The following is a 26,383-nucleotide window of genomic DNA, read 5'->3' as shown; positions in this document are numbered from 1 at the left end:
AGTTTTAGTTTCTAATGTGGTAAATATAGACGGATACAACCTATGTAAACCAACGCTCTTTAGGGTCTTCAGTTGTTGTTACAAGTGTAAATTTGAGGACCACTGAACACAAATTTTAATATGTTTTATGAGAATGAAGGAGATGAAAAAGATTATATTTTATCTTAGTATAAGCAATACTTGTTTTAGATCATATCCTAATATTAATCATTTCATCAAAAGCCCAGGAGCTGGTGTCATTTGACATCCAGTTCAGTGCTGTTTCCATATTTCATGGTACAACACCAAGCTCAACTGGGTAATTTAATATTACAGGGTCTTGGGGCCAACCCTGATCCAACCAGTGAATGAGTGTTGATTTGGATTACTTGGATGAATGCAACATGGATGAATAGAAATATGGTTTCATTTTAATTTGGGCTATAAAGAAATTTGGAAGTTTTAAATGTACTTTGTTCTTGATCCCCAAAGACCTGGATTTTCTGGAACTGCTGTCTGGGAGATCTTGGCAATACATCTGTTTCAAAGATCTAATGTGGCAATATCATAAGTGAACTGAGGATTCCATCCTACTTGCCAAAATACATGTTGAAGACTGCAAAGATTTGACTGAAAGTCCTGATTTCCCAGCCTTGAGGTGGAAGCAACAGAATCTTCGCGTCTTTGAGTTGTCAACTCAAAATGGGAAAGTAGAAAGGGGTCAATGTGCTTGGAGGCACAGTAAAAATGTGATTCCAGATATAACCCTCTGGGCTCTGGTCCTCCACCCTGCCCCTGTTCACAAATGGAGGCGAGCACAGTTCTTACCCTCTGGTGAAATGGAGTGGGGTTACGAAGGAATTGTCTCATGAGTATTTGGGGTATGGCAGTTGTGCATAAAAGTTAGTTTTTCTGTCTTTTAGGCTTTTGTGACAATACAGAGCAACAGAAAAACATTTTCATGAACCTTGTAATAACAGGATCCACAATTTTATGGAATGGAGTATCTTGGAGACCACGAACTGTGTTAACCCCAAGGATAATTTGCTGAAATAATGCACAGTTGGAAAAAAAAAAGAAGCTGAACTATATACATTCCTTTTTGCTATTAAATCAATTGGCAATGAAATAAAAGATCACATAGAGAAAAGAGGAAATCCCACCTCAATACATTCTCTATTTGTATTTTAAGGGAGGATGAGAAGGGAGAGAGGAAAGTCATCACTGGGAGTTTAATTGGCTGACCAGAGCCCCATACTTGGCACATCTCATTTAATGTCAATATATTTTAAAATGCCACTGAGTTTAAGTGTAGTAGCAAATGATGCATTGTAATAGAGAAGCACAGGGGTTAAATTAAAAGTGGAGGAAGTAACTTGGGCAAAGAAACTGTAAGCAGAATTAGTTTGTAGGTTTTATTTAGACCTCTGATTTTTCTAGGGGAATTGGGATTCTTCATTGCAGTTCTTTCTTAATTTGACTGATAGATTTTACTTAAAATAGACCCTACTATTCTATTCCTGCTATGAGCCATGGTAGATTTTTTTTTGATTATAATTATATTTCATTAATAAAAATGATAAAAATATGCAATATACAATTAAGAGATCAGCCTATATAACCTGGAAAGGATGACTTTCTTTTTATCGTCTTATAAAATTACAAGGCCAATCTGTTTCTTTGGACAATTAATCAACAACATCCTACCTCTGTTGGTTAAAAATAGCTAAAACTTTTTGTTACATCTGAGAATACTTCTCAAAATATGTAACAGCCAATCATGTTTCGTAATTCCTCCTTTCAAAGAGGTGGTTACTCTGTAATGTATAATTGTCTTCATGTTCGTATCATTAAGCCATAGATTTTTAAATACATGATAAATATTTTGTGGTCAAAAACATAGCTGAAAGGCCATGTTTCCTGTGATTGTGGGTTTGGAGAATGCAGTTACTCCTGTGTGTGCAACACTGTGTAAACAAATAACCAATGCCTACAACTGTAATATATTATGTAGTTATCAGCTACTAAGCTTTCATTTTTAGGGTTCGAATAACTTAATGCAGCCCCAATTGGCTAGTGCATGGTGTCATTATTTCTGGGGCCAATTCCACAACAGATTTGATCACAAATTTCCTACGGAAATAGAAAGAGAGGACAAGGCTGCAACTTGTGTTAAATGCGTCCCTGAGTCTTACATTCCTACCAATTGATTTTGATTAGTGAATCCCTCTCAACTCTGGGAACAAAATTACCATATTGAATAGATTTGGGGGGGCCATGTATTTAGAGAAAAAAATTGCTTCACTTTCATCCACTTCTATTTTCATGAATTGTGTAGGTAAGTCTCCAGTGGAGGTGACAAAGTAGCCATGTTATGGCTAGCTGAAATCTTCTTCAAGTATTCCCAGGGGAAGTGGTACATAAGAAAAAACTGTGCCATTATCATTTTTTTTAAAAAGGTATGGTTTGAGAATTATGCCTGTGGAATAGGTACCAGATGACAGTTTAATGCTAGTTAAATGCAATTTAATGTCCACAAGTCATTTCATAACCTAAAGCTTAAATTTTAGAAACAAATACAATTTGATCAAAGCCCAAGTATTATTCTCTTGTGAAAATGTGAAATTGGGCTTTTTAAATACTCAGTTGAGAAAAATATCTGAGCTTGTTCTTATCTCTTAGAAAATACATGACTAGCAATTTTTTTTGCTTACCTAAAATGGGTTATTATGTTGTTACCAAACAGAAGTTACTGCAATAGGGAAGACTTTCAGATTTATTACGTATTTATTTAAACTGAGTATGAGTAATCTAGAAGAAAACTAGTTTTACTATCAGATTTAAAATAATGCTTTCTAATTGTAGTTTCTGTCCAGGTTATTTTACTACTTAATTTATATTCAGCAAGCTCTTTTGGAATTTTAAGACAGCTTCATTTTAAATTATATTTTATTAACCAATTTATATCACTAACCGTTACTTTCATTATCTGACCTCTTTGGAGGCCTGTTTCTATCAGGCTTCCCTGCAGAGCTGACTGCTTGGGGATTTAGAGTCAGAAGTGGGGGTACAGGAGGGAAGAAGTGTGTGGAAATTGGATCTATAATACCTTTGTGCTTGTCAGCATTACAAAGTGGGGGTCTTGTTTCTATTTCTAGTTCTGAATAAAACAGAGAATGCAAAACAAAATTTCCCACATAATATCAGGTCAGGTCCACAATTAGTTGCATAAGCAAAAGGCTTTTGCGCCTTATTCTAAGGACTCAAGTCAGTTAATTGGGTCTGCAATTAGCCTCTCTGGTTGCAATCAATTACAAGTGCAATTTCTGTGTGTGAACTAATTTTGTGTGCAAAATAGTCCCACCAAAACAAAAGCCTAAGTTAGAATGAAATTCAGATCTGTCTTACCTCACTTACATACTAAGGAGGAACTTAATTTCTTCTGTGAGCCTTAAAAAAGACCAAACCTAAAAGGCTCTATGCGACTGAAGTATTTTCTTAACTTTTCTATAAGTACTTAGATGTAAGTACTTTAAAATCTAAGAAAGTTTGCATTACTTTGTTACTACTACTATTTTATTTATTTAACCTATCATCTTAATTATATTTACATAATTTTTTTCTCTTTGTCTTAACTTTATTTCAATTTTCATCTGTCTTTGTATGATGTAATATACATGCCTCATGGAGAGTGCACTTTGAAAATCCACTGAGAATTCTTAAAATAAGAAATGACATTTCTTCAGTGTACGACTAAGTGTTCATAGATTTTAGCATGATTTTGAGTCTATCCCTTTGTAGGGAATATATTTACATAATTATTAAAAATTTTTTTTTGCTCTTCATATTACTGTTAAATGTGTTAGTTTCTATACTATGCGTAAGTACCCAAACATGTATGCACAAATAAATTGCAATCCAGAATTCTATTACAATAGATGACTTAATGAGTTGCTCTACTTAAAAGGCCTTAATATGTAATATGAAGATTCAATGAGTTTTACTGTTTGTCAAAACTCTACTAAGTCAGCTTGGGAAATTTGGCCTCAGCAAGGAAATTTAACACACTAGGTAGATAAAAAGCAAAACAACACAAAACAAATATGCAAACAAATCCCAAACATTTTGACAGCAGCTCATGTTTTAAAAGAACTTCCAGTGCACGTTTCTGAAATTCCCAATGTCATTTTGGCATACCTATTTTACCACTGTGTTGCAGACAACAGCTTTTAGGTTCCCCAATTCATAAATGTAATTAAATAATTACATTAGTGCTAATTAACATGAAACTGCAGATTATTTAAGCGCAAAAAACACTATTCAACTTCTTAATTATTCTTGTTCACACAGCATTTCCTTTTGCTCAGGCGCCCTAGGTGCAAATAAAGCATCCCATCTGCTCGTAATTAGAACTAAATAATTTCAGAGAATGTAGCTTATCATTTTGACTGCACATTTGATTAAAAACAGTGTACAAGCAATATCCTGGCTTATTGGTGTAACAGCAACAACACTCACAAGCCTGTGCTCTTCTGTCATTAAAGAAGATCGAAAACATTATCTGTTATTTCAGGGGAAAAAAATACAACTTTTTAGCTCATTTCATACAGATGAAAGCGAATTACAGCAAATCACCTCTCCACTGAATAGCAGCCCCCACATAATGACTTTATTTGCTTAATCCCCAAATTAAACGCCGTCTCGAGTGAGGGCCCTGTGTTATTACTCTCATCATGTCGAGAACGTTTTCCTGCCGAGACCAATTTGAATAAAACAAGGGGCCTTCCTTGAACTCAATCAAGGAGCCATAATGTGGTGGGTAATAGAGGTTACTGAAAGATTTGCAGGCAAAAGTGTTATACCTAATGATGGGATATGGATAATAGTCCTCCTGGAGGTCCTGATGCGATTCCAGTTGGCTGCCAGATGCTAAAAATCAAGAAGAGCATTGATCAGTGACAGGAAGCTGTAGTGGATTCATCTAGTCAAACTTCAGCTGTTTTTCCACTGTACAGTTAAGCCAGGCATAAATTATATTAATTGATTTAATTACATACTTAAAACATCTTCCCCAATTAATTTAATTAGGTGGCTACATGATGCTACTGGCAGGGGAAGATTAGAGGCAGCTCACTTAATTAACAGAATATGAATGAAAAAAAGAGAAAGCAAACATAAATGAAATTGTGAGCACTAATTAAAAGGCTGTCTGCAAACTTAAATACTTTCTGACAAAGTGGTGACAGCAAAGTAGACAAGAGAGGATTTTTTTTTTCCTAGCAAATTAAAGCGCCAGAAGGTATATATAGGGAGAAAAAGTAATGCAGTTAAAACATTGATTTTCTGACAGAACGACCATAGTCAAAGCGAAGGGACTTTTTTCTATAGAAAAATTGCAACAGATTTTGCAGGCACAAAAGCCAGATTCCTGATTAGGGCTAAAATATGATGTAGAGACAAGCGTAGGGTTTGTGCTTTGTACATTAAAGGGAGTAGAGGTGAGGGAGGCTGGTGGGGAGGGGAGTTGGAGAGAGAGAGGAAAGAAAAAGAGACAACTTACTGCAATCGTTCAAGCAAGAAATGTTTAGAAAAAGAGGTCTGCCTTAACAGCTGGCAGCCTTGTATACCTTGGCTCGAACGCGGAAATTCTCCAGGTGTCTTTCACGTGATTCCTTCAGGAGCTTCCTCAGCCGGGTCTTATGGCGATGTAAGAGCCACGCAACGGTGATCACACCTGATGCCCACTTCTGCCGGTGATAAACAAGGAAGAATCTTCTTGCTTTGTAGCATTTCCATGTGGCTTGGATCTTCATGGCAGCCTCTGTCTTTCCATCTCGGCCCTTGTATCTTTGCCCGGGAAGATTTAACATCATTTGGATGTGAGCTGGGTTCTCTAACACTGAGAGAAAGTCGTATCTGGTAAGTTTATTCTTCAGCTCAAACTCTGGAAGGAGCGCTACTAAACTGTTCCCTTTTATTTTGACTTCTGGTATCGCATAGTTCCTGAGAAACTTCTCGATGTGTTCCAAGAGAGAAAAAATACTTCCCCAAGACAAACTGAAATGCTCCTTGAACGCTAAGAAGTCTGGGGCTGTCTTGTCTACAGCACCATTATAAATAAAAAAGTCATAATCCCATGGTGATTTCAGAGCCTTAGAAGGTGTTGTCACTTTCATGGCCTGTGGAAGGAAAGTGTCAGCAGAGATGAAATATAATTACAATCTACTATAAATGAACGGTCAAGACACACACTACCACATTATCGTTTATTACTTGATGGTGGGAGGATACGGATCCTAGTTCTAATACATACATGTCGTAATAGGAAAGTCAGGCTGTTATATAATCATAAAACTCGTTGCCAGAAGATATTTTAGAGGTTGCTCAAAGCTAGTATCATTCTTATAAAAATGTAAGAAACTCATATAAAAATTATGCATTTAGTTCACTTTGATATGGTCAGCTGACCCCATCATCTCTATGATTTACTTTTTACACATGCATGGATGGAAGCATGTCACTGCTTTCTTGTTCGTAAGTCATCCACCAATCCTGTAAAATAGGATGAAGCCTTTCTTTGCAATCTCTGTGACAACTTCAGATAAGCCCATCAAAGCTGTCCTGTCTTTTCTGACTTTCTAACAGGTCATCATTTCTAGCATTTTGGAGTTCTTCTGCCACCTTCTTTGAATACCCAGGAGTGAGTTTTACAAAGAGCATTATGTCGTGTGTTAGCACCCTTGCCACTTTTGAGGTTTCTCTTGTCATATGTTCTTTTATTCTTAAATCTGGACCCTTCTCAGGGACATATCTGGAACTGTCCCCAGGCGGATAGAATCTGAAATCTCACAATTAAAACCAAGAAACATTTGCTTTTCACTTTGTTCCTATCTGTACTGATTGAGTTTTTTAAGTCATGAAACATACTACTCTTATTTTTAAATGTCAAGAGGGGTTCTCTAAGAATGGGACGATTGGGCAGTGTTTTTCTTCTTTATACTTTTCTGTATGAAAAAAACTGAATAAATGCTACTTAAAAATAAAATCAGAAGAGATTTGGACAACAACAGTAATATATGTCACACATACCCCTTTAAAAAAAAAGGAAAAGGAAATTTTGTTGTGTCACTGTCCTCTGTGAAACTACTACATTTCATTATTGAAACCTCTGGCACTAGAAAAATAGACATTCTTCCCCATGGTCTAAATGATTCTAATGGCCTGAGGGGTGAGGGGCATAGATGTTTCAGGTCCTGCCTTCTCAGTCAACCAGGTATCAACTTACAGTGCTGATTGTTTCTTGCTTAGGGATTTAAGGAACAGATTGTCTTCAATATGTCAACATTTTCAGGTGTATAAGCCCATCTTTACCAGATTATAGGATTATATTGCTCTTTGCATTTTGAAGAGTTTTCACGGAACTCAAAGAAAAAAAAAAAGACCCAGTTAATTTATCAATGACTATTGTTCCACAGCACTGTGTTGAGTATTACTATGTTAGATTGTTCATGCTTTGTCTTTACTAAACTATCTAAGAGAAAAACAAGCCAAGAGATATATTTACAATACAAGCACAATAAGCAAACACAAGGGGGGAAAAAAAAAACACCTTCCTATTCTTTTTCTTTTCTTAGGTTCCAGACAGTGGAATAATTAATTAGACTGTCATCTCAAGTAAAAATGCTGAAAAGCAAGTGTTAAGTTTGAAAAGGGTAATTTCCTTGAACTTTAGAAGCAGACTTTTATAGCAGTGAGCTTTTGTGTACTTTTAAGAGTCATTATAGGCATAAGAACAATGGAGAAAGCCTTCTCTCCAAGACTCTAGCCCTTTCTGAGCTAATCAAGGCTCCAAGAGAGAATGCAAACTGTTTGGTAGATGGAAACAAATTTCTTCTTCTTGGACAGGCAAGAGGGAGTTAGAGAAGCAATGCCTCCTTCTGCAGACATCAACCCTGGCAGCAGGAGCTGGAGCTCCTGGTAGAAGACAAGGGGCACATGTTCCAACAGCAACGGCCCTGTGGCTTTGTTTCCGCCTTCCTTCAAGAAGAAGATGGTGGGAAGGTTAGAATTCAGAGAAGAATGGCGGTGCTTCCTCAGTGAGAAACAGACATGCAAAATAATCACAGATGGACATGTATGGAGCTGGCTGGTCCTGCCAGTCACATGATTGATCCTGACAGCAAGACCCTGAGATTCCTATAGGAAGTGCAGCTATGGACAGGAGATTCGCCAGAGGATCTGCTCTCCTTGGTAACGTTAAACTAGTTTTGAAATTTCTTTTCTTTACGGAGAGTCATGTGGAATTGGAGCAATCTTGGGGAGAAGTTTAGAAAGGAGAGGACTCTTAAGTCTCTCTTGGACAGTGCCCTTCCAGGGGGTAGGTCTAGGGCATTGACATACAACAGCAAATGCATTTAAGACCTTTTGAAAGGATAGCCGTGCAGTGGAAATGGGGTTACTGAATTGAACGGTGGCCGTCTTAGAACAAAGGGATTACACCTCCCTACCTTCTTGGATGATATTCCAGTAAAGACCTGCTCTCAAAGGAAAAATACTCTTGGACATCAAATAGACCACTCAGGCACGGGGAAGCTATGGGTTTGAAGTCAGCTAAAGCGTAACTGTAGTACATCTGTCACGGAGAATGCCACACTTGGGAGCACTTTAGACTTAGAGCAAGAAAAGTCATGTCTCTCAAGAGAAAGCCTTCCCAAATTAAAGCAGTGCATCAGCATTGTGAGATCCATTGAGCAGGTAAAGACAAAGCTGCTTCACAGCCTGCTAGGAATAAGAGCCCTGATTAAAGGTCACGCCAGGCTTCAGGTTCTGGTTCCTTCTGCTATTCTTCCTTTACTATTTATCTCCATGAACTTGTCTACAATTATTTGTTGCCTTCCTCCCTTCCCTTCCCTTCCGTTCCCTTTCCTTCCTCCCTTCCTTCCTCCCATCCTCTTTCCCCCTGTTCTCTTTTAAGATGTGCTGCACTCCTAATGCAGTGTTACTGACTCAGTAGCCACACTTCTAGTGGGGATGGCTGTCTGTTGTGCCATCCGCATTCTCACCTGGTCCCTTTTGGGACACCTGCCACACCTTTGTGAGATGCCTGCACTTACTAATTGGCCCACACAGAGCCCAAACCTGTGGTCGTGGCCTAATTATTAGCATCCTGTTCTAACTAACTGAGTCAACTAGCTGAGAAATGCTCTTCTTCATTTGCAAAGTATAATCACTAATTAGGTAACTTTGAGAGTTTATGAGGAAGTTATTTAGGAAAAATTCTAAGTCTAATACAAAAACCAGAAAGGCAAGATGATGATTACATATGTAAGTCACAGACGTGAAGCAAAAACAGACAGGCCCGGTATTAGCTTCTAAAATTCAGACATAGGGCTTCCCTGGTTGCAGAGTGGTTAAGAATCCGCCTGCCAATGCAGGGGACACGGGTTCGAGCCTGGTCCAGGAAGATCCCACATGTCATGGAGCAACTAAGTTCGTGTGCCACAGCTACTGAAGCCCACGTGCCTAGACCCCGTGCTCCGCAACAAGAGAAGCCACTGCAATGAGAAGCCCGTGCACCGCAAGAAAGAGTAGCCCCCGCTCCCCGCAACTAGAGAAAGCCCGCGCGCAGCAACGAAGACCCAATGCAGCCAAAAATAATAAAAATAAAGTAAAATAAAATTCAGACATAACTGCTGCAAAGAAAAAAATCCAGAAAACATGTATTTAAATCTAAGCTGAATGTATTTATGAAAAATGTTCTTTTCAAACATGTGGATAGCATGTGGATGTGGGATCAAATTGTAGCCAAGGATCTCTAAATTGGATATAAACGAGATCTCTTGGTGGTAAATGGTCAAGTATTTGGGATAATCCAACAACGATATCATCTTTAGAGAATGATTTGCCTAGAAGGATAGACTAAATCGCTTCTGAATCTATAAGCCGATGTTCAGTTTCTCAAACACCCAAACATATCCACTAGTAATTAACCTAAGCAATTCCATTGTGTGAAAAAGAATGTTTCTTCCTGCCATTATGGCTCTAAGGGAGAGCTCAGTTCAGAGTATGAGTGGAGTGACTCAAAGATGGAGAATTCATTACTCCCTGAAGACCAGGGATGCCATTTGTCTGTCCCATTCTTTAATATTTGCTGAGGGTCCACAATGTGTTAAGCTTTGTACAGAACAGACATCAAGACTTCAGCTTGTTAGATTTGTTTGAAAGATATTTCCAATATTCAGGGACAATAGCTGACCTAATCAGGGTTCAGGGATTCAGCATAACCATAGTGCTGAATTTTAGAGCATGAAGGATCTTGAAGGTCACTGACCTCACTTTTAACTCAAATAGGATATTATGGGTCCAGGGAAATGAGCCTTGGCCTTGAAGTCTGACTAACCTGGGATCAAGTCCAAGCTCTGCCACGATGTGCTATGTATTCTTGAGCAGCTTACCACGTGCTATAGACTGAATGTTTGTGTCCCCGCAAGATTCATATGTTGAAGCCTTAGTCCCCAGAGATGGGGCCTTTGAGAGGAAATTAGGACATGAGGGTGGAGCCTTCATGATGAGACTAATGCCCTTATAAGAACAGACAAAATCGGGATGATCTCATGGGAAGATACAGCAAGAAGGTGACCATTTGCAAACCAGAAAGAGGGCTCTCACCAGGACCCAACCATACGGGCATCCTGACCTTGGACTACCAGCCTCCAGAACTGTGAGAATTAAATGTTTGTTGTTTAAGCCACACAGTCTATAGTATTTTGTTACGGCAGCCTGAGCAGACTAAGACAACATCCTTTCTGAAACTAAAAGTTTCTCATCTGTACAAAAGAGAGGTCCCTATAAAGTTGTGAAGATCGGAATATGTGTAAAGAATTTTTCACTGCCTTACTTCCAGTCCATGTGGTTATTACCATAGATGAGGAAACGGAGGCTCAGAGAGGTTAAGTGACTTACCAAAGATCAAACAGCTAGTTGCTATTCCCTGCCCGCATCCCACCAATGCCCACAGCCCTAACTGTCCAAAACATCCTATATGGCCCGTTACCAAGCTGTGCTCTCCTTCTCAGCCTTCCTTTTGCCATCTCCTTCATCAAAGTCAACCTGGCCTTGACTTACTGTTCCTTTCTTATTTGAAAAGCAGTCTGTTAAGCTAACCCCTGTGAACATGCCAGAGAACCATGGTGTGGTGGAAAAGTGATGGATTTGAAGAAGTCTTGGGATCTAGGTTGTCACCACCTTCCTCTGTGGCCTTGGGAAGTCACTTCTCCCATGGGGTTTCAATTTACCTCAGGGCACTTATAATTCTGACACCCTGTGTCTCTCTGACTTAAAGTGTTACCTCTGCAGTAGTATCTGTGTTTAATAAACTCCTGGAGCTAGTCAGGCCATCACATCAAAAGCAAACATCTCCAATAGCTTCACTTCATGTACCATGAAAGAGACCCAGGGATGTTTTTTCCTTTTCTATTTTTTATATAGGAAACTCTTTCTTGCACTTGCAAACTACAATAGAGGAAGAGCTGCCTGCACCAACTCTGTGTAAAGATGGTCATGGGGAGAGAACCCTAAAGAGGGATAGTCCAGTATTTTAGGGTCTGCAAATCAGCAGAGCAGCTGTCAGTCTGTAGGACGTACAAACTGCATAACCCTTAAGGGTCAGTTAAAAGTGAGAGTCAGAGCCCTTAACCTTTATAAAGAGAACAAAAAACAAAAATAGAGAACTCATTGCGTTGACTGTAAAGGCAACTCATGTCAGCAGCAATCTTCTAGGGATAATTTCTGCAGTTGTTTTGTTTTTTTGCGGTACGCAGGCCTCTCACTGTTGTGGCCTCTCCAGTTGCGGAACACAGGCTCCGGACGCGCAGGCTCAGTGGCCATGACTCACGGGCCCAGCCGCTCTGCGGCATGTGAGATCCTCCCGGACCGGGGCACGAACCCGTGTCCCCTGCATCGGCAGGCGGACTCTCAACCACTGTGCCACCAGGGAAGCCCTCTGCGGTTGTTTTGAAAGGTATCTTTATTTAAATGAGTTTTCCTGAACTCTGAAACACTTCCTGAGGGGAAAAAATCCCCATCCCTGTTTGCATTCTTTTGGAACAAAAACAGTCAATGGATCCAATTCTGGTTGAAGATCGAACAGAACAAAATCAGGAAGATTTTTTAAATAGAGGGCGTATATTTTCAGTCAAATGTAAAACTTCCTTTTCTAGAGACACATTTCATTTCACTGCTTCATTGATTTCCTCTTTTCTGCTACCCTTCTATTATTCTCTGTGAGAATGTGACATAGTTAAGGGCCAATTGGGACAATTATGATTGATGGGTAGCACCTGCTGGGGATATATGTACCTGATAAGGATGGGAATCAAAAGCAGCCTGGATTCCTAGTTTCCTGAGAAAAGACGCACTATCATTTTCTCTACAGGTAAAGGAAAAAGAGCAAGCCTTGAGAAGGACCTCTATCATCACCAAAGTAAAGCTTGACATGACAATTTTCTTGAGGAAAAATGTGTGTATAGCAAGTCCGTTGGTCACAGATCACTGAACACTTGCAGAATTCTTTTTTTTGTTTCTTTTATTGCAGTACGCGGGCCTCTCACTGTTGTGGCCTCTCCCGTTGTGCAGCACAGGCTCCGAACGCGCAGACTCAGCAGCCATGGCTCACGGGCCCAGCCGCTCCGCGGCATGTGGGATCTTCTTGGACCGGGGCACGAACCCGTGTCCCCTGCATCGGCAGGCGGACTCTCAACCACTGCGCCACCAGGGAAGCCCGCAGAATTCTTATAATACCCCACCTTGTCACACTCTCTATACCTACATATATAGTCTGCTTTATTTTAACTCATAGCACTTATCACTTCCTCACGTAATATTAAAATAAACAACTTTCTGCCTCCCTTACTAGAATATAAATCCTAAGAAGGCAAAAACTTGATTTGTTTTGTTCACTGCTATATCCCCAGTGCCTGGTACACTGCCTGGCCCACCATCAGAGGTCAATAAAGATTAGTTGAATGAATGAATGAATAGTAAAATTTAGGCTCATAACCACTTGGGCTGCATTTACAGCTCAATGCTGTACTATGATCATACAAATTATTTGTAAACTCATAGCTTCAGTTTTGGAGCACTAATAGAAAGTTTGGTTACTTGGATCGGAAAATGTCCGTACCCTTTGACCAAAGAGTTCTATTGCTAAGATTTAGCCTAAATACAAAGATTTATGTACAAAGTTGAAAGATGTTCATGGCAGTCTTATTTATAACAGAGAAAAACTGGAAATTATTTACTTATTTACTAATAATTATAATACTGATTAATAATTTGACATTTATAATTTAATGTCAACAGGATAATGGCTAAGAAAATTGTGGTATATTGTCAAGACAGAATATTACGTAGGCATTAAAAATCTTTTATAGGGCTTCCCTGGTGGCGCAGTGGTTGAGAGTCCGCCTGTCAGTGCAGGGGACACGGGTTCGTGCCCCAGTCCGGGAATATCCCATATGCCGCGGAGCGGCTGGGCCCGTGAGCCATGGCCGCTGAGCCTGCGCGTCCGGAGCCTGTGCTCCGCAACGGGAGAGGCCACAACCGTGAGAGGCCCGCGTACCGCAAAAAAAAAAATGTTTTATAAAGAGTTTCAAACCATATATGTAAAGGCTTATGATAAACTCTTAGGTGAAAAGAGTAAAATGACAGTTGAATATACAGTATGATATCAACAAAGGGACATGCCAAAGTTTAAATAATGCCAAAGGGTATTATGGAAAAAATTTTTCTTGCATATCTAGGCATTTTTTTCTCCTTTCTGAAATTTTCTTCTCCTTCTGAACTTTCTAGTTCATTTATGGATGATCAGGTCATAATTTGATAAAAGAAAGGGACATAGCAAAAAAATAATCTTGTGGTTTATTGATAAGCTTTTTTTCTGGTGTATGTAAGTATTGGGTTGGCCAAAAAGTGCCTTCAGTTTTTAAGTAAAAATAGACACATTTTTCATTTTCACCAAGAACTTTATTGAACAATGTAATCACCCTTTCGTTCCACCACCTTCTGCATTTTTCAGGCAACTTCATAATTCCATCTTCCCCCCAATTTTTATCTTTTTGAGCAAAAAACTGTTCCAGGTGCCTTTTACAGTCTTCCAGGAAATTGAAATTTTTTCCATTAAGAGAATTTTGTAAAGACCGAAATGAATGGAAATCTGAAGGTGCAATGTCTGGTGAATATGGCAGATGAATCAGAACTTCCCAGCCAAGCTGTAACGGTTTTTGTCCGGTCATCAAAGAAACATGCGGTCTTGGGTTATCCTGATGCAAGATTCTGCATTTTCTGTTGACTATTCTGGATGCTTTTCATTGAGTGCTGCTTTCAGTTGGTCTAATTGGGAGCAGTACTTGTTGGAATGAATGGTTTGGTTTTCCGGAAGGAGCTCATAATAGAGGACTCCCTTCCAGTCCCACCATATACACAACATCACCTTCTTTGGATGAAGACCCTCCTTTGTGTGGTTGATGGTGGTTCATCTTGCTTGCCCTACAATCTCTCCCATTCCTCATTATTGTGCAGTATCCACTTTTCATCATCCATCACAATTTGTTTTAAAAATGGAACGTTTTCATTAAGTTTAAATAGATAATCACATGTGGAAATATGGTCAAGGTTATTTTTGCTTAACTTGCGTGGAACCCAAACATCAAAGTGATGAACATAACGAAGCTGATGCAAATGATTTTCAACACTTGATTTGGATATTTTGAGTATGTTGGCTATCTCCCGCGTGGTATAACGCTGATTGTTCTCAATTAATGTCTCGATTTGATCGCTATCAACCTCAACTGGTCTACCCCCAAACCGTGGAGCACCATCCAGTGAGAAATCTCCAGCATGAAACTTCGTAAACCACTTTTGACACGTTCTATCAGTCACAGCACCTTCTCCATACACTGCACAGATCTTTTTTTGCGTTTCAGTTGCGTTTTTACCTTTCTTGAAATAATAAAGCATAATATGCTGAAAATGTTACTTTTTTTCTTCCATCTTCAAAATTAAAATGGCTACACAAAAATTCACCAATTTTGATAAGTTTTTTTTTAAATGCACATTGATATGACAGCTGTCACAATACAATCTAACAGAATTGTTTCAAATGAAGTTAAAGACAACTGAGTGCTACTAGAGCCACCTTACAGAAAAAACAAAACGAACTTTTTGATCAACCCAATAAAATTATTAATCACATGCAATGAAAATGTACAATTAGGGATTTCCTTGGTGGCGCAGTGGTTAAAAATCCGCCTGCCAATGCAAGGGACCCGGGTTCCAGCCCGGGTCTGGGAAGACGCCACATGCCACGGAGCAGTTCAGCCTGTGTGCCACAACTACTGAGCCCCCAAGCCACAACTACTGAAGTCTGCATGCCTAGAGCCTGTGCTCCACAACAAGAGAAGCCACCACAATGAGAAGTCTGTGCACATCAACGAAGAGTGGACCCTGCTCACCGCAACTAGAGAAAGCCCACGCGCAGCAACGAAGACCCAACATAATCAAAAATAAATAAATAAATTTCAAAATGTTAAAAAAATGTAGTTAGATGATGCTATGAAGTAAAAATAATTTTATAAAAATTTTTCTTGTCAATGATGTCTTGCAAGAAAAATTGTTTTGCAAATAAAACTGTTTAGTTTTAATTCACTTTGAAAGTTTCACGCCAAAAATACATAGGTAAAGCTGACAATTTCTAATGAGTTAGAGAAAACAGAAAATGGCTTTGAAAGATGCCACAGTTTTTCTTCTGTTTTCAGATTTATTTTCCTCTTCTTCCTTTAAGTTGGTAAATTAAATGAGGTCTTATCATGGAAAGTGAGTCTAAAAGAGAAAATTAGGCTTGGACTTCCTTTTGAATCTCATCTTGTACCTCCAGTTTTTGAGTGCTAATGCTTGTCAAAGTACATACCTCACTCTCTTTAACCCTTTAGGCCAAGACAAGAAAGGAGACCAGCTTGTGATGGAAGCACAGAGCCAACCAGGAAGGCACTGTATACTCTTCAAGAAGTAGTCTTCTTCCCCCACTAGACGTGACAAGTCAAAGTCGAAACTGCTGCTAGAGATCGCTTAGTGGTTTTCAAAGTATGTATTTTTAAGCCTGGAACACTTTGTTCAAAAACAACATAATTTGATGTTAAAGAGGTAAAACAGTTAACACAGCTGCTGTGGGTGAGAGGCCTAAAGCCCCACCTACTGGGAGCTTCTGCTTTTCTCCTTTACCTGGGGGCATCAGGGTGAGTGTCATAGGGGATGTGGAAGCTCCTTAAAAACAATGACCTGGTCTAATCTCCTCTTTATACAGATAGGGGGGAAGGAGACTGGATGGGGCACTGATAATGTTCACTGTCACACTTGTTACCTGATTAAAATAGTTCAGCTGACTTACCTGAAAAATAATCACAGTTTTCTAACAAGAAGATTAAGAATATATTGATATGTTGGGAAAATACTAAAGAAAGTAACAATATAACAAAATGACTAAGAGAAGCAAGACCCCACATTTGACATTAAAATGTTATCACCCAAACCTAACCTTTCTACACCGAAGGAAATTTTACAACAGAGGTATGACTTGAGAAATAGGATTTTCTTTTATTTTTTTCTTTAATTTAGAAAAAGTCTCTAGAATACAGAAAAGTATAGAGAATAATTTAAAAATCTACCATGGACACATGTTAATCTTTTTGAGTTTCTTTGAGTTTCTTTGAGTTTCTTTTTGAGTCTTCTTTGAGATATATATGTATCTGTGGCTCATAAACTCAAGAGAGTGAACTACAAAAGTCCAGTAGCTTTAAATCAGGAAGATCTCCATGAGGATGAATTATGTTGTACTGTGAGGTCCTACTGTGAGGTTAGATAACACAGAATATATATAATAGATATATATGATATATATATATATGTATATACATATGATGCAAAGAAGACAAAAATACATGTATTTAAAGTTTTAATAGTTTAAAACTATAGTTCATTTTATATATTTATAGTTATTATTTATAACATACATTTTAAATATATTTATTCATATATTTATATGTGTGTTTAAATGAAAGAAACCAAACATTAGGTACAATTGAAGTCCTCTCTATATTTCTTTTTAGCTCATTCCTCTCCCTCCACCATTCCCAGAAGCAAACACACTCATGAATTTAACCTGGACTCTCACGTCCCATAGACATAGTTGTTAAAATAATAAAAAGATTTATTTGTTAAGAGAGGCAGTTTTAGCAACTTGAAACCTTTGAACTAGATTCCTAAAAATAAAGGCCTAGGATTTTTTTTTTTTGGATTTCTTGAAATAATTACTACAAACTCTACTATGGTTTATTATTTTATTCCTGGATCCTTATGCAGAACTTGATTGACTCAAACTTATTCAACAAGATGTACTTGGTTAAATGATCTAGAAGACACAGAAAGGGCTGTTAAATTCAGAACCAATAAAAGTAGACATGAGAGCAAAGGTGACAACTACTGTCCTGATACTGAAGGAAACAAACAAAAAAAGACACCGGAAACTGGATATATGCATATATAATACTGAAGATAGAAAATGTTAAAATTATATTAGGGAAGCAGAGATACATCTTTTAGAAAGATTTCCATCAAAAATTATTGAGATTTTTAAAACGTGTCTAATGCTTTGGGGCTCTGACAGTCATGCAGTTCATTCTGGCTGTGTCACTTACTAGTTGGATGACCTTCACCTCCCTGTATGCAGGTCCTCCCAGTATAATGGGAATAATAATAGTACCTACTACATAGAGATGTTGTAAAAATGAAGTGAGATGTTCCCTGTAAAGTGTTAGGAACATGCATGTTAGTTGCTGGTAGTAATAGCAGTAGTAGTAGTAATATCTGGAGAACCAGCCCATGAGGAAGAGTTCATAACCTGGTATGTGGAGGGGGTACAAATTCTGGAGCCTCTGTACCTCTTTACCAGCTGTGTGGGCCTGGGGACAATGACAGTACAAAGGTTCTAGGGCTGCTGTGAGCATTCAGTGGGTATGGAAGATGCTTAGTGCCATGTTCTAAGAACATGCTCAATCAACATTAGCTGTTAGAAATATTCCAGATAGATAATGCCTTAGTATTCTTAAAGCGCATCCTAATTTTATTTATTTATTTATTTATTTATTATTTTTTACATCTTTATTGGAGTGTAATTGCTTTACAGTGGTGTGTTAGTTTCTGCTTTATAACAAAGTGAATCAGTTATACATACACATATGTTCCCATATCTCTTCCCTCTTGCGTCTCCCTCCCTCCCACCCTCCCTATCCCACCCCTCTAGGTGGTCACAAAGCACCGAGCTGATCTCTTTGTGCTATGTGGCTGCTTCCCACTAGCTATCTAGTTTACGTTTGGTAGTGTATATATGTCCATGCCACTCTCTCGCTTTGTCACAGCTTACCCTTCCCCCTCCCCATATCCTCAAGTCCATTCTCTAGTAGGTCTGTGTCTTTATTCCCGTCTTACCCCTAGGTTCTTCATGAAATTTTTTTTTTCTTAGATTCCATATTTATGTGTTAGCATACGGTATTTGTCTTTCTCTTTCTGACTTACTTCACTCTGTATGAAAGACTCTAGGTCCATCCACCTTACTACAAATAACTCAATTTCGTTTCTTTTTATGGCTGAGTAATTATCCATTGTATATATGTGCCACATCTTCTTTATCCATTCATCCGATGATGGACACTTAAGTTGCTTCCATCTCCTGGCTATTGTAAATAGAGCTGCAATGAACATTTTGGTACATTTCTCCAAAGAAGATATACAGATTGCCAACAAACACATGAAAGAATGCTCAACTTCATTGATCATTAGAGAAATGCAAATCAAAACTACAATAAGATATCATCTCACACTGGTCAGAATGGCCATCATCAAAAAATCTAGAAACAATAAATGCTGGAGAGGGTGTGGAGAAAAGGGAACGCTCCTGCACTGCTGGTGGGAATGTGAATTGGTACAGCCACTATGGAGAACAGTATGGAGGTTCCTTAAAAAACTACAAATAGAACTACCATATGACCCAGCAATCCTACTACTGGGCTTACGCCCTGAGAAAACCATAACGCATCCTAATTTTAAGGTGCAGGAGCAAGCTCACAATTACCTCACAGCAAGAAGTCAAGAAAAGCTAGGGGATCGAATTGCACTGATTTGTTTATCCAGGAGCACCCTTCTGTCAGGTTCAGACGACTATATGCAGTCATTGCTATAAATACAGCCCTGTCTGCTCTCAGCTCTGCAGGAGTATAAGGAGATCCAAAAGGTGGTCTCTTTTTCCTTGAAAAAGGGTGACTAAACTCCCTATGAACTTCTTACTGATAAGATCACCAAGAGAGGGAGGCCTAGAAGATGCTCTTAAAAATAGACTAGTGCATTATGAAACAAGCACTTTATTGTTCCAGAGCACTTTCACACACATTAAAGCCTCTAACCCTCACAGCCACCCTAGAGAAAGGAGGTATCATCCCCATTTCTCAGAGGAGGCAAGTGGGGTACAGAGAATTTAAGTGACTTGCTCGAAGTTCCCTTATTAGTAAGAGGAAAATCCAGCTCTTGCTCTGTTACTTACTAGTTGGGTGTTCAGAACTTTTATTACACATGCATGGCCTTACGGAATGCTCCTCACTGGCATGTACTTGCCATTGTGGGAACTATTTTATTTTTCCAACTTTTTGGTTACCTTATTTCTTTTAGTCGGCTTAACTCTAAATCCCACACTCTTACCTATTACATCATAGATGTAGTATGCATGTGTGCACGTGTATAAACACACGCACACGTGTAAGTACATGCTGGAGGACAACTGAGTTTTGTTTTTTTGTTTTATTCTTTCTAAGTGTACTTTTAAAAGATGAAAATCTTAGATAGAGGTTGAAGACTGATGTGATTCAGAAAAATTTGAGTACGCTAAATCACTTTTTTGGACTGCAGTCTGAGAAATAATTCAGTCCCAACAGAGGGGGAAAAAAGGGTTTTCCACTTCAAATGAACCATGTTTTCTTTTCTGAAAACATGATTTAATTTCTTTTATAAAAGAAGAGCGAAAGAACTTTTGTTGTCGTCTCCAGCTGTCAAACCTGCCTCCCGTACTTTTGCCCTGAAGCAAAAGGAAGGGACATCAGGTGACAAACCCCAAATTTCAACTAGTCACACAAATTATAGACCTTCCTATCATGATATCCTCTTGACTTTCTGCCTTTCCCCTACAATGAAGAACAGACACAGTTTAAGTCAAAATGACTCTCATGGGCAATTTTACAAAACAAATAGAAGGCACAGAGTCTCTCCCTCCCCCTCCCCCACCCCCCACTTCCCCAGCTTCCCCCTCTGGGCCAGCCTATCCCCTCTTTCCAGGCAGGCAGGAGCTAATAATCAGAAAGACATTTCCCACCCCAGACAGTGATGCTCTGCTTGCCAAGGGCCCTGTTTGCTTTGAAGAGAGAGTTTGACAAAGTAAATATTTACAGAAACAACTATAATCGGATGCCAAGTCCCACTTCAAGGGGACAGGCAGAGAAGTATTTTCAAGAAAGGGTTTCTCCATGTGGTATCACACTGCCCGGTGGTGGGGACTGATCCAAGCTCTGTTCTGGGTTTATCATGAGTCCAGGCATATCACAGTCTTTCTCTTAGCCTTTTAACTTCCATGCTAGGAACTTTCCAGAGAGTAATGAATAATTTCATTTACCGCTGAAGAGTCAATTCAGAAATGTACTAATTCGGGACCACGGGGAAGTCTTCAGATATTACTGCTTTTAGCAGTAGGGGAAAGCTTCATGAAGTCAACAGGGAAGAGATTAAAGGCAGGGTTAATTAGCACTCAGGAAATGTCATTATTTTAAAAATATATATTTTTGAGATAGACCACTTACTGGCTAAAACACAGTCATATTTATATTACCTGTAGATCTGTTACCTAGAAACTGTGGAACCTGAGAGCTCGAACACAGTGAGAATCAAAACAGGTGCGCCTGCCTGTTCCCATTATGCACATTAGCCCATGGCCTTCGCACAGCCTGTTAAACAGCTGAATCTGAAACAATCATGGTGCAGGCCAAACACTAGCCTGAAGGCCTGTCCGTCTTGGGATTTGGCCATTTACATTGATTTTTTTTTTAACCCATGTGTTTCATGAAACACAAATATTTGCCATGACAACTGGGGTGTCACATGACATACTGCTACATAAAAAGCTTGGAAATCTCTTAAGGGGAAACAGCCCACCAGTGCTGCAAATACAGTGAAAACATCTTGAGGAAGACGTGGGCATTAAAAGATGAAGGTCTGGAAAGAACAGGTAACAGTTTACTATGCAGACATAGTAGGATTAATTTCTTCTGTGCCACTCTTCAATTTCTCTTTCTTTCTTCCTTTCTTTTTTTTTTTTAAAAAAATGGGAGCAGCTGTAAACATGACCACATAGGGTAAGCCCAGACAAAAAAAACTCTGCCAGCTGTCTCCTTCTGTGGTGAAAAGTTTCAATTATTACTAGTCTGTCTTGTGGCTCATAAACATAAGAAAGCAAGCTACAAAAGTCCAGCACCTTTAAACCAGGAGAATCTCCATAAGCATGAGCATGTTGTACTGTGAGGTCCTAATGTTAAAGAATACAGATTTCCTTTCCCTTCCGCATTAAGGTATCTGTACAAAATCGGGGAACTTGCTTTATTATCCTATGCTTAAAGATAAATGAAACCTCACAATAACATACCCTATGCAACACAAATTGGAATATAAAGCAATAGTTTTGTATTCCGGACTCCTGGGCCCTTGACCAGCTAGCAGTAGAGATTGACTCAGTCATTTAGTTCATCTCGAAATAATGCAACATGATGGAATTTTTTAGATCCTACTGATATTGTCATGGTAGAGTTTACCTGCATAACAATCTTCCCTTTTAAAATCAAATGCATTCCAGCAGCAGCTGAAATAGTATTTATTTCTATGTGAAAGGTACAACTCGATAACATGTGCGTATTACCAAAAATCTCACTGAGAATATTGTAAATCAGAACAATTTTCTTTCGTTAGTTAGGAATATGAATACCTTTGATCTTTGTTTCCTGAGAGAGGGAGTCTTCACTTCCGCTGGAATCGATTGTGTTCTCTGGGGTATAGCGAAAGGGGCTGTGGATGGAAGTGGTGCAATGTTACCTCTTCCAGAAAGAGAGACTTATTCATTGGGTTGATGCTACTGGGTTTGCACCTTGAAAGTCAGATGGCTCTGTCACCCATTCACTGTTCACTACCAGTCGTTCTTGTATCAATTCAATGAAACATTTGTGATAATTGACTTCAAAAGGGAAGCAAAGAGCTTGGAAGGGCAACAGTTCCATCAGAACATAAGGTCAGCTCCCCTTATGCAAATTTCCTAGAGGAAAAGGCAGATTTTAAAAGCAAGCAATTTAGAGAGTTATCTTTGTCTTATATGATGTTTCGCTATAAGATTTCTTTAAATAGCCGTATTCCCAAGTTCACTTAAAAGGTAAATAAATATAACTATATAAGATGGACTATTCTAATGTATAGTCATTTAAAAAGAAAATTCTAAAGAATTAAAATGGCTTCAGGTAAATAAAACAAGTGAAAAACACAAGTAAATATTATTTTTGAAATGAATTAAATCTATAAGCAGCAACTTTTGGAGAACACATCTAGTCCATGGTGGGTAAGCCTCCATGCTAGACAATGCTTGGAAGAGAAATGGGATCTCTCCTGTTGCCTGGCAGCAAACCCAACTGCCCTTTACAGAAAAGCTCAAATTTGGCATTCTCAGGAGAGAAAAATCCTTACCCTACTCTTTCTAAGAAAGAGAAGAAATAATTTATTTAAATAGTTAATTCAGTCAAAGAAGTGAGGCTTCTTTCAACTCACTTCCTTACTCCACCCCTTTTCTGTCAGTTTTCTAACAACCATGTTAGAAAGAACTGACAGATATTCGTTAAATACAACACATCAGTATACGATTTAGAATTCCACTTTGAGGACTCAGTTCTCTCACATTGCCTCAAGTGGGCTGCAAGGAGTATCTTCAGCCATCTCTTTAAAAGTAGCAGGAAGTCCAGAGTCTTAGCACACAAAAAATCACCTCCACAGAAGACATTTGTTGCATTGGACCAACCCCGTTTTACCATCTTCCTGGTTTCCCTGTCTTCCAGCGATCCTCCAGGACTGCGAGACTGCCCACCAACTTCCCTAAGGCCGGGCAATTGGCTATACAGTCGGTCCTCTGTATCCATGGATTCTGCATCCGCGGATTCAACCAATTTCCATCCGCAGTTGGTTGAATCCACAGATGCAGAACCCGGGAATACAGAGGGCCAACTGTGCAATACCATACTATAGGAGGGACTCGAGCATCCGCAGATTTGAGTGTCCACTGGGGGTCCTGGAACCAATCCCCTGAGGATAGTGAGGGACAACTGTAGTGTGTGAAGACTCTATTTTCATCCTACAAGTTTTTGCCTTGACTTCTGTGCTGTCCTACCCCACTGTCCACTTGAACCTGGCTCTCCCACTTTGAAGGTCAGTTCACACCGTTATACCCAGGCTACTGTGAGTCCACAGATTCACCCATAAAGCCTGTTATTCCTATTATCTGCAAGCTCAGTACACTTTTTGTTTAACTTTCAGGTTCCTGCAGACAAATGAGATTTATGGTTAAATTCCCATGATGAAACAAAATAGCAGCTGAGAAGTGGGCATGATTTTTAAAGGAATTTATTAAAATTTCAGTGAAATTTGGTAGAATGAAGATCTAAAAGATTTGTAATTTCACATGGATAATCCAGTTAATGGTATCTCTAAAAAATTATTTTGAGGTTTTTCTCAGTTACCTGCAGAAATTCTATCATTAAATGTATAACTTCATGTATCCTTGGATTTTATGGGACACATGCATTTGAAAAATGTGTCTGCATCCTAAGGCACTGCCTGTTTTGCTACTCAGTTTCCCTTCTGGAAAAATCTGTTGGATAAATTTTGCCAGTGTCAGTGTCAGGGAAATAAATCTTGTCTTTCTGGAGAAATTTGTATGTTTCTGTGGTAGTTATTGGCATGTGCCTCCCAAGAAGCCATCCCCCCTTCTTCCTTGCTGATTTTAGAACCTCAATTTTTTCAGGGTAACAACATCCCCAGCTTCTAGGGTTTCCGGATTTAGCAAAAAAAAATTTTTTTAAAGGGCACACAGTGAAATTTAAACTTTAGACAAGCAACAAGTAATGTTGTAGTATAAGTATGCCCTAGATATTAAACATATTTAATATCCATGAATGGATTAGACCAGAATTTCATGAATGCATTAGACCAAGCATAATTTATCACCCTAAGTATTTAGTATAAGTGTGTCCCAAATCCTAATCCTAATCCTACTCTTCTCCCTGGACATTCACTTTCTCAGCCTTTCTTGTACCTAACAGTGGCCATGTGATCAGTGAGAAGTGAAGTCCATCCCGGGGCTTCTGGGAAGAGATTGTTGCCACTATTTTTCCCTCTTCCTGCCTGGAGTGTGTATGTTAAGGCCCACATCTGCAGGAGTCATCTTAGAGCTGTGAGTTAGCAAGCGTGAGGATGAAATGAAGCATGTTAAAGAAGGTAAAGCAGAGACTCGTTCTAACCCTGTGTGTCAGCAGCATCAGCACTAGAGTCCCTACTTCCTGATTCCTTATGAGATAAATGAACTCCTCATTGTTTAAGCCATGAGGTAGTTAGGGTTTCTGATATTTGCAGTCACATACATTCCTGACTGGTACCCCTCCCTCCCCCTCCTTATTCTCTCTATTCTGTGCTCTGTCTTACTGCATGTGCAAGGGCCTCAGGAACAATGCTCAATAGTGATGGCAGTAATAATGATGGCAGTAGTGGTCATCCCTCAACTGTCTCTGCTTTTAATGAGGAAATAGAATATTTCTAAAGTTTCCCTACTAAGAACATTGTTTTCTGTGGGGTTTTGGTTGAAGACAATAATCAGGTTCAGAAAATTCTCTTCTACTTCTACTCTGCCCAGAAGTTTTTTCTTGTTATTAATGTTGAATTGTATTGTATGATTTTAAAATTTTAGTATGTATTGAGATGATCACAGGGTTTTTTCTTTTTTAATCTGTTAATGTGGCGAATTGTATTGTTAGATGTTTCTCATGTTGAATTTTCCTCACATTCTTCCTTGATCATGATGAATGTAAAAAACATACTGCTAACTTTTATTTAGAATGTTTACCTTTATGTTCCTGAGATTGATTTATATATATTTTTTCTTGCAGTGTCCTCATCCAGTTTTGGTACCAAAGTAGCATCATAAAATCAGTTGGTAAGCGTTCCTTCTTCTCTTTTACCATGGAATAGTTTAATATAAGAATTACCTGACCCTTTAAAGTTGGTAAAACTTCCCTATAAAAGACCTGAGGCCCTTTTTGTTTGGTATATTTGTGTGTGTGTGCATGTGTGCACATGTCCATGTGGAAGACAGATATTTTTGACTACCAAATCAAATTATCTAATGGTATTGTTTTCTTTAAGTTTTCTATTTTTTCTTTAGTTAACTTTGGTAATTTAGATTTTTCTAGGAAATTTTTCATTTTGTTTTTAAAAATGTATTGGTATTAAGTTACCATATTATGTTTTTTAAAAATTCTACCTGTCTGTAGTTTCTGCCTTTTTTCATTTTCATATTATTTATTTGTTCCTTCCCTTTTTTAAAATTACAGCTTTATTGAAGTATAATTGACAAATGAAATTGTAAGATATTTAAAGTGAACATTGTGATTATATATTTGATATATATATATATTTGAAAGGATTCCCCCATCTAGTTAATTAACACATCCGTCATCTCATGTTTTTATATTTTTTATTAGTGAGAACATTTTTCTACTCTCTTAGCAAATTTCAATTATACAATGCAGTGTTATCAACTATAGTCATCATGTTATGCATTAGCTCCTCAGACATTATTCATCTTGTAGCTGAAAGTTTGTACCCTTTTACCAACCTCTCCCTATTTCCCCCACCCCTCAAACCCTGGCAACCATTTTTCTACTCAGTGTTTCTATGAGTTTGATTTTTTTTTTTTTTTTAGATTCCACATATAAGCTATACCATGTGGTATTTGTCTTTCTCTGTCAGGCTTATTTCAGTTAGCATTAATACCCTCCAGATTCATCCATGTTGTCCAAATGGCAGAATTTCCTTCTTTTTTAAGACTGAATAATATCCCACTATAAATATATGACATTAAGTTGTGTCTATACCTTGGCTATTTTGAATAATGCTGCAATGAACATGGGAGTACAGATATCTCTGGAGATAATGACTTCGTTTCCTTTGGATATAT

At 38.6% G+C, this 26,383-nt stretch overlaps 1 protein-coding gene and 1 long non-coding RNA gene across 3 annotated transcripts in view; one reads left to right on the top strand and one right to left on the bottom strand.

Moving 5' to 3' along the window:
- The window catches only part of LOC109552341 (uncharacterized), a 176,747-nt gene that overhangs the window by 108,288 nt on the left and 42,076 nt on the right, over window positions 1–26,383 (top strand). The window contains exons 4-5 of the long non-coding RNA XR_004525218.2: window positions 15,966–16,116; window positions 25,314–25,360. This is a non-coding gene — a long non-coding RNA (uncharacterized lncRNA). The remainder of the gene's footprint in view (window positions 1–15,965; window positions 16,117–25,313; window positions 25,361–26,383) is intronic.
- The window catches only part of IQCH (IQ motif containing H), a 113,505-nt gene continuing 91,883 nt past the window's right edge, over window positions 4,762–26,383 (bottom strand). For both annotated transcript variants that reach the window (XM_019948794.3, XM_073801160.1), the window contains 3 exons: window positions 22,103–22,182; window positions 5,607–6,158; window positions 4,762–4,908 (listed from right to left, as the gene is read on the bottom strand). In XM_019948794.3, the coding sequence (XP_019804353.3) occupies window positions 4,777–4,908; window positions 5,607–6,158; window positions 22,103–22,182 (764 nt within the window). In that variant the 3' untranslated portion in view covers window positions 4,762–4,776. The remainder of the gene's footprint in view (window positions 4,909–5,606; window positions 6,159–22,102; window positions 22,183–26,383) is intronic.

Source organism: Tursiops truncatus, chromosome 2, assembly GCF_011762595.2.
Source record: "Tursiops truncatus isolate mTurTru1 chromosome 2, mTurTru1.mat.Y, whole genome shotgun sequence".
In the NCBI taxonomy this organism is placed as follows: Eukaryota; Metazoa; Chordata; class Mammalia; order Artiodactyla; family Delphinidae; genus Tursiops; species Tursiops truncatus.
Note: the sequence above shows the minus strand (reverse complement) of the source record. Positions and strands in the feature narration are given on the sequence as shown.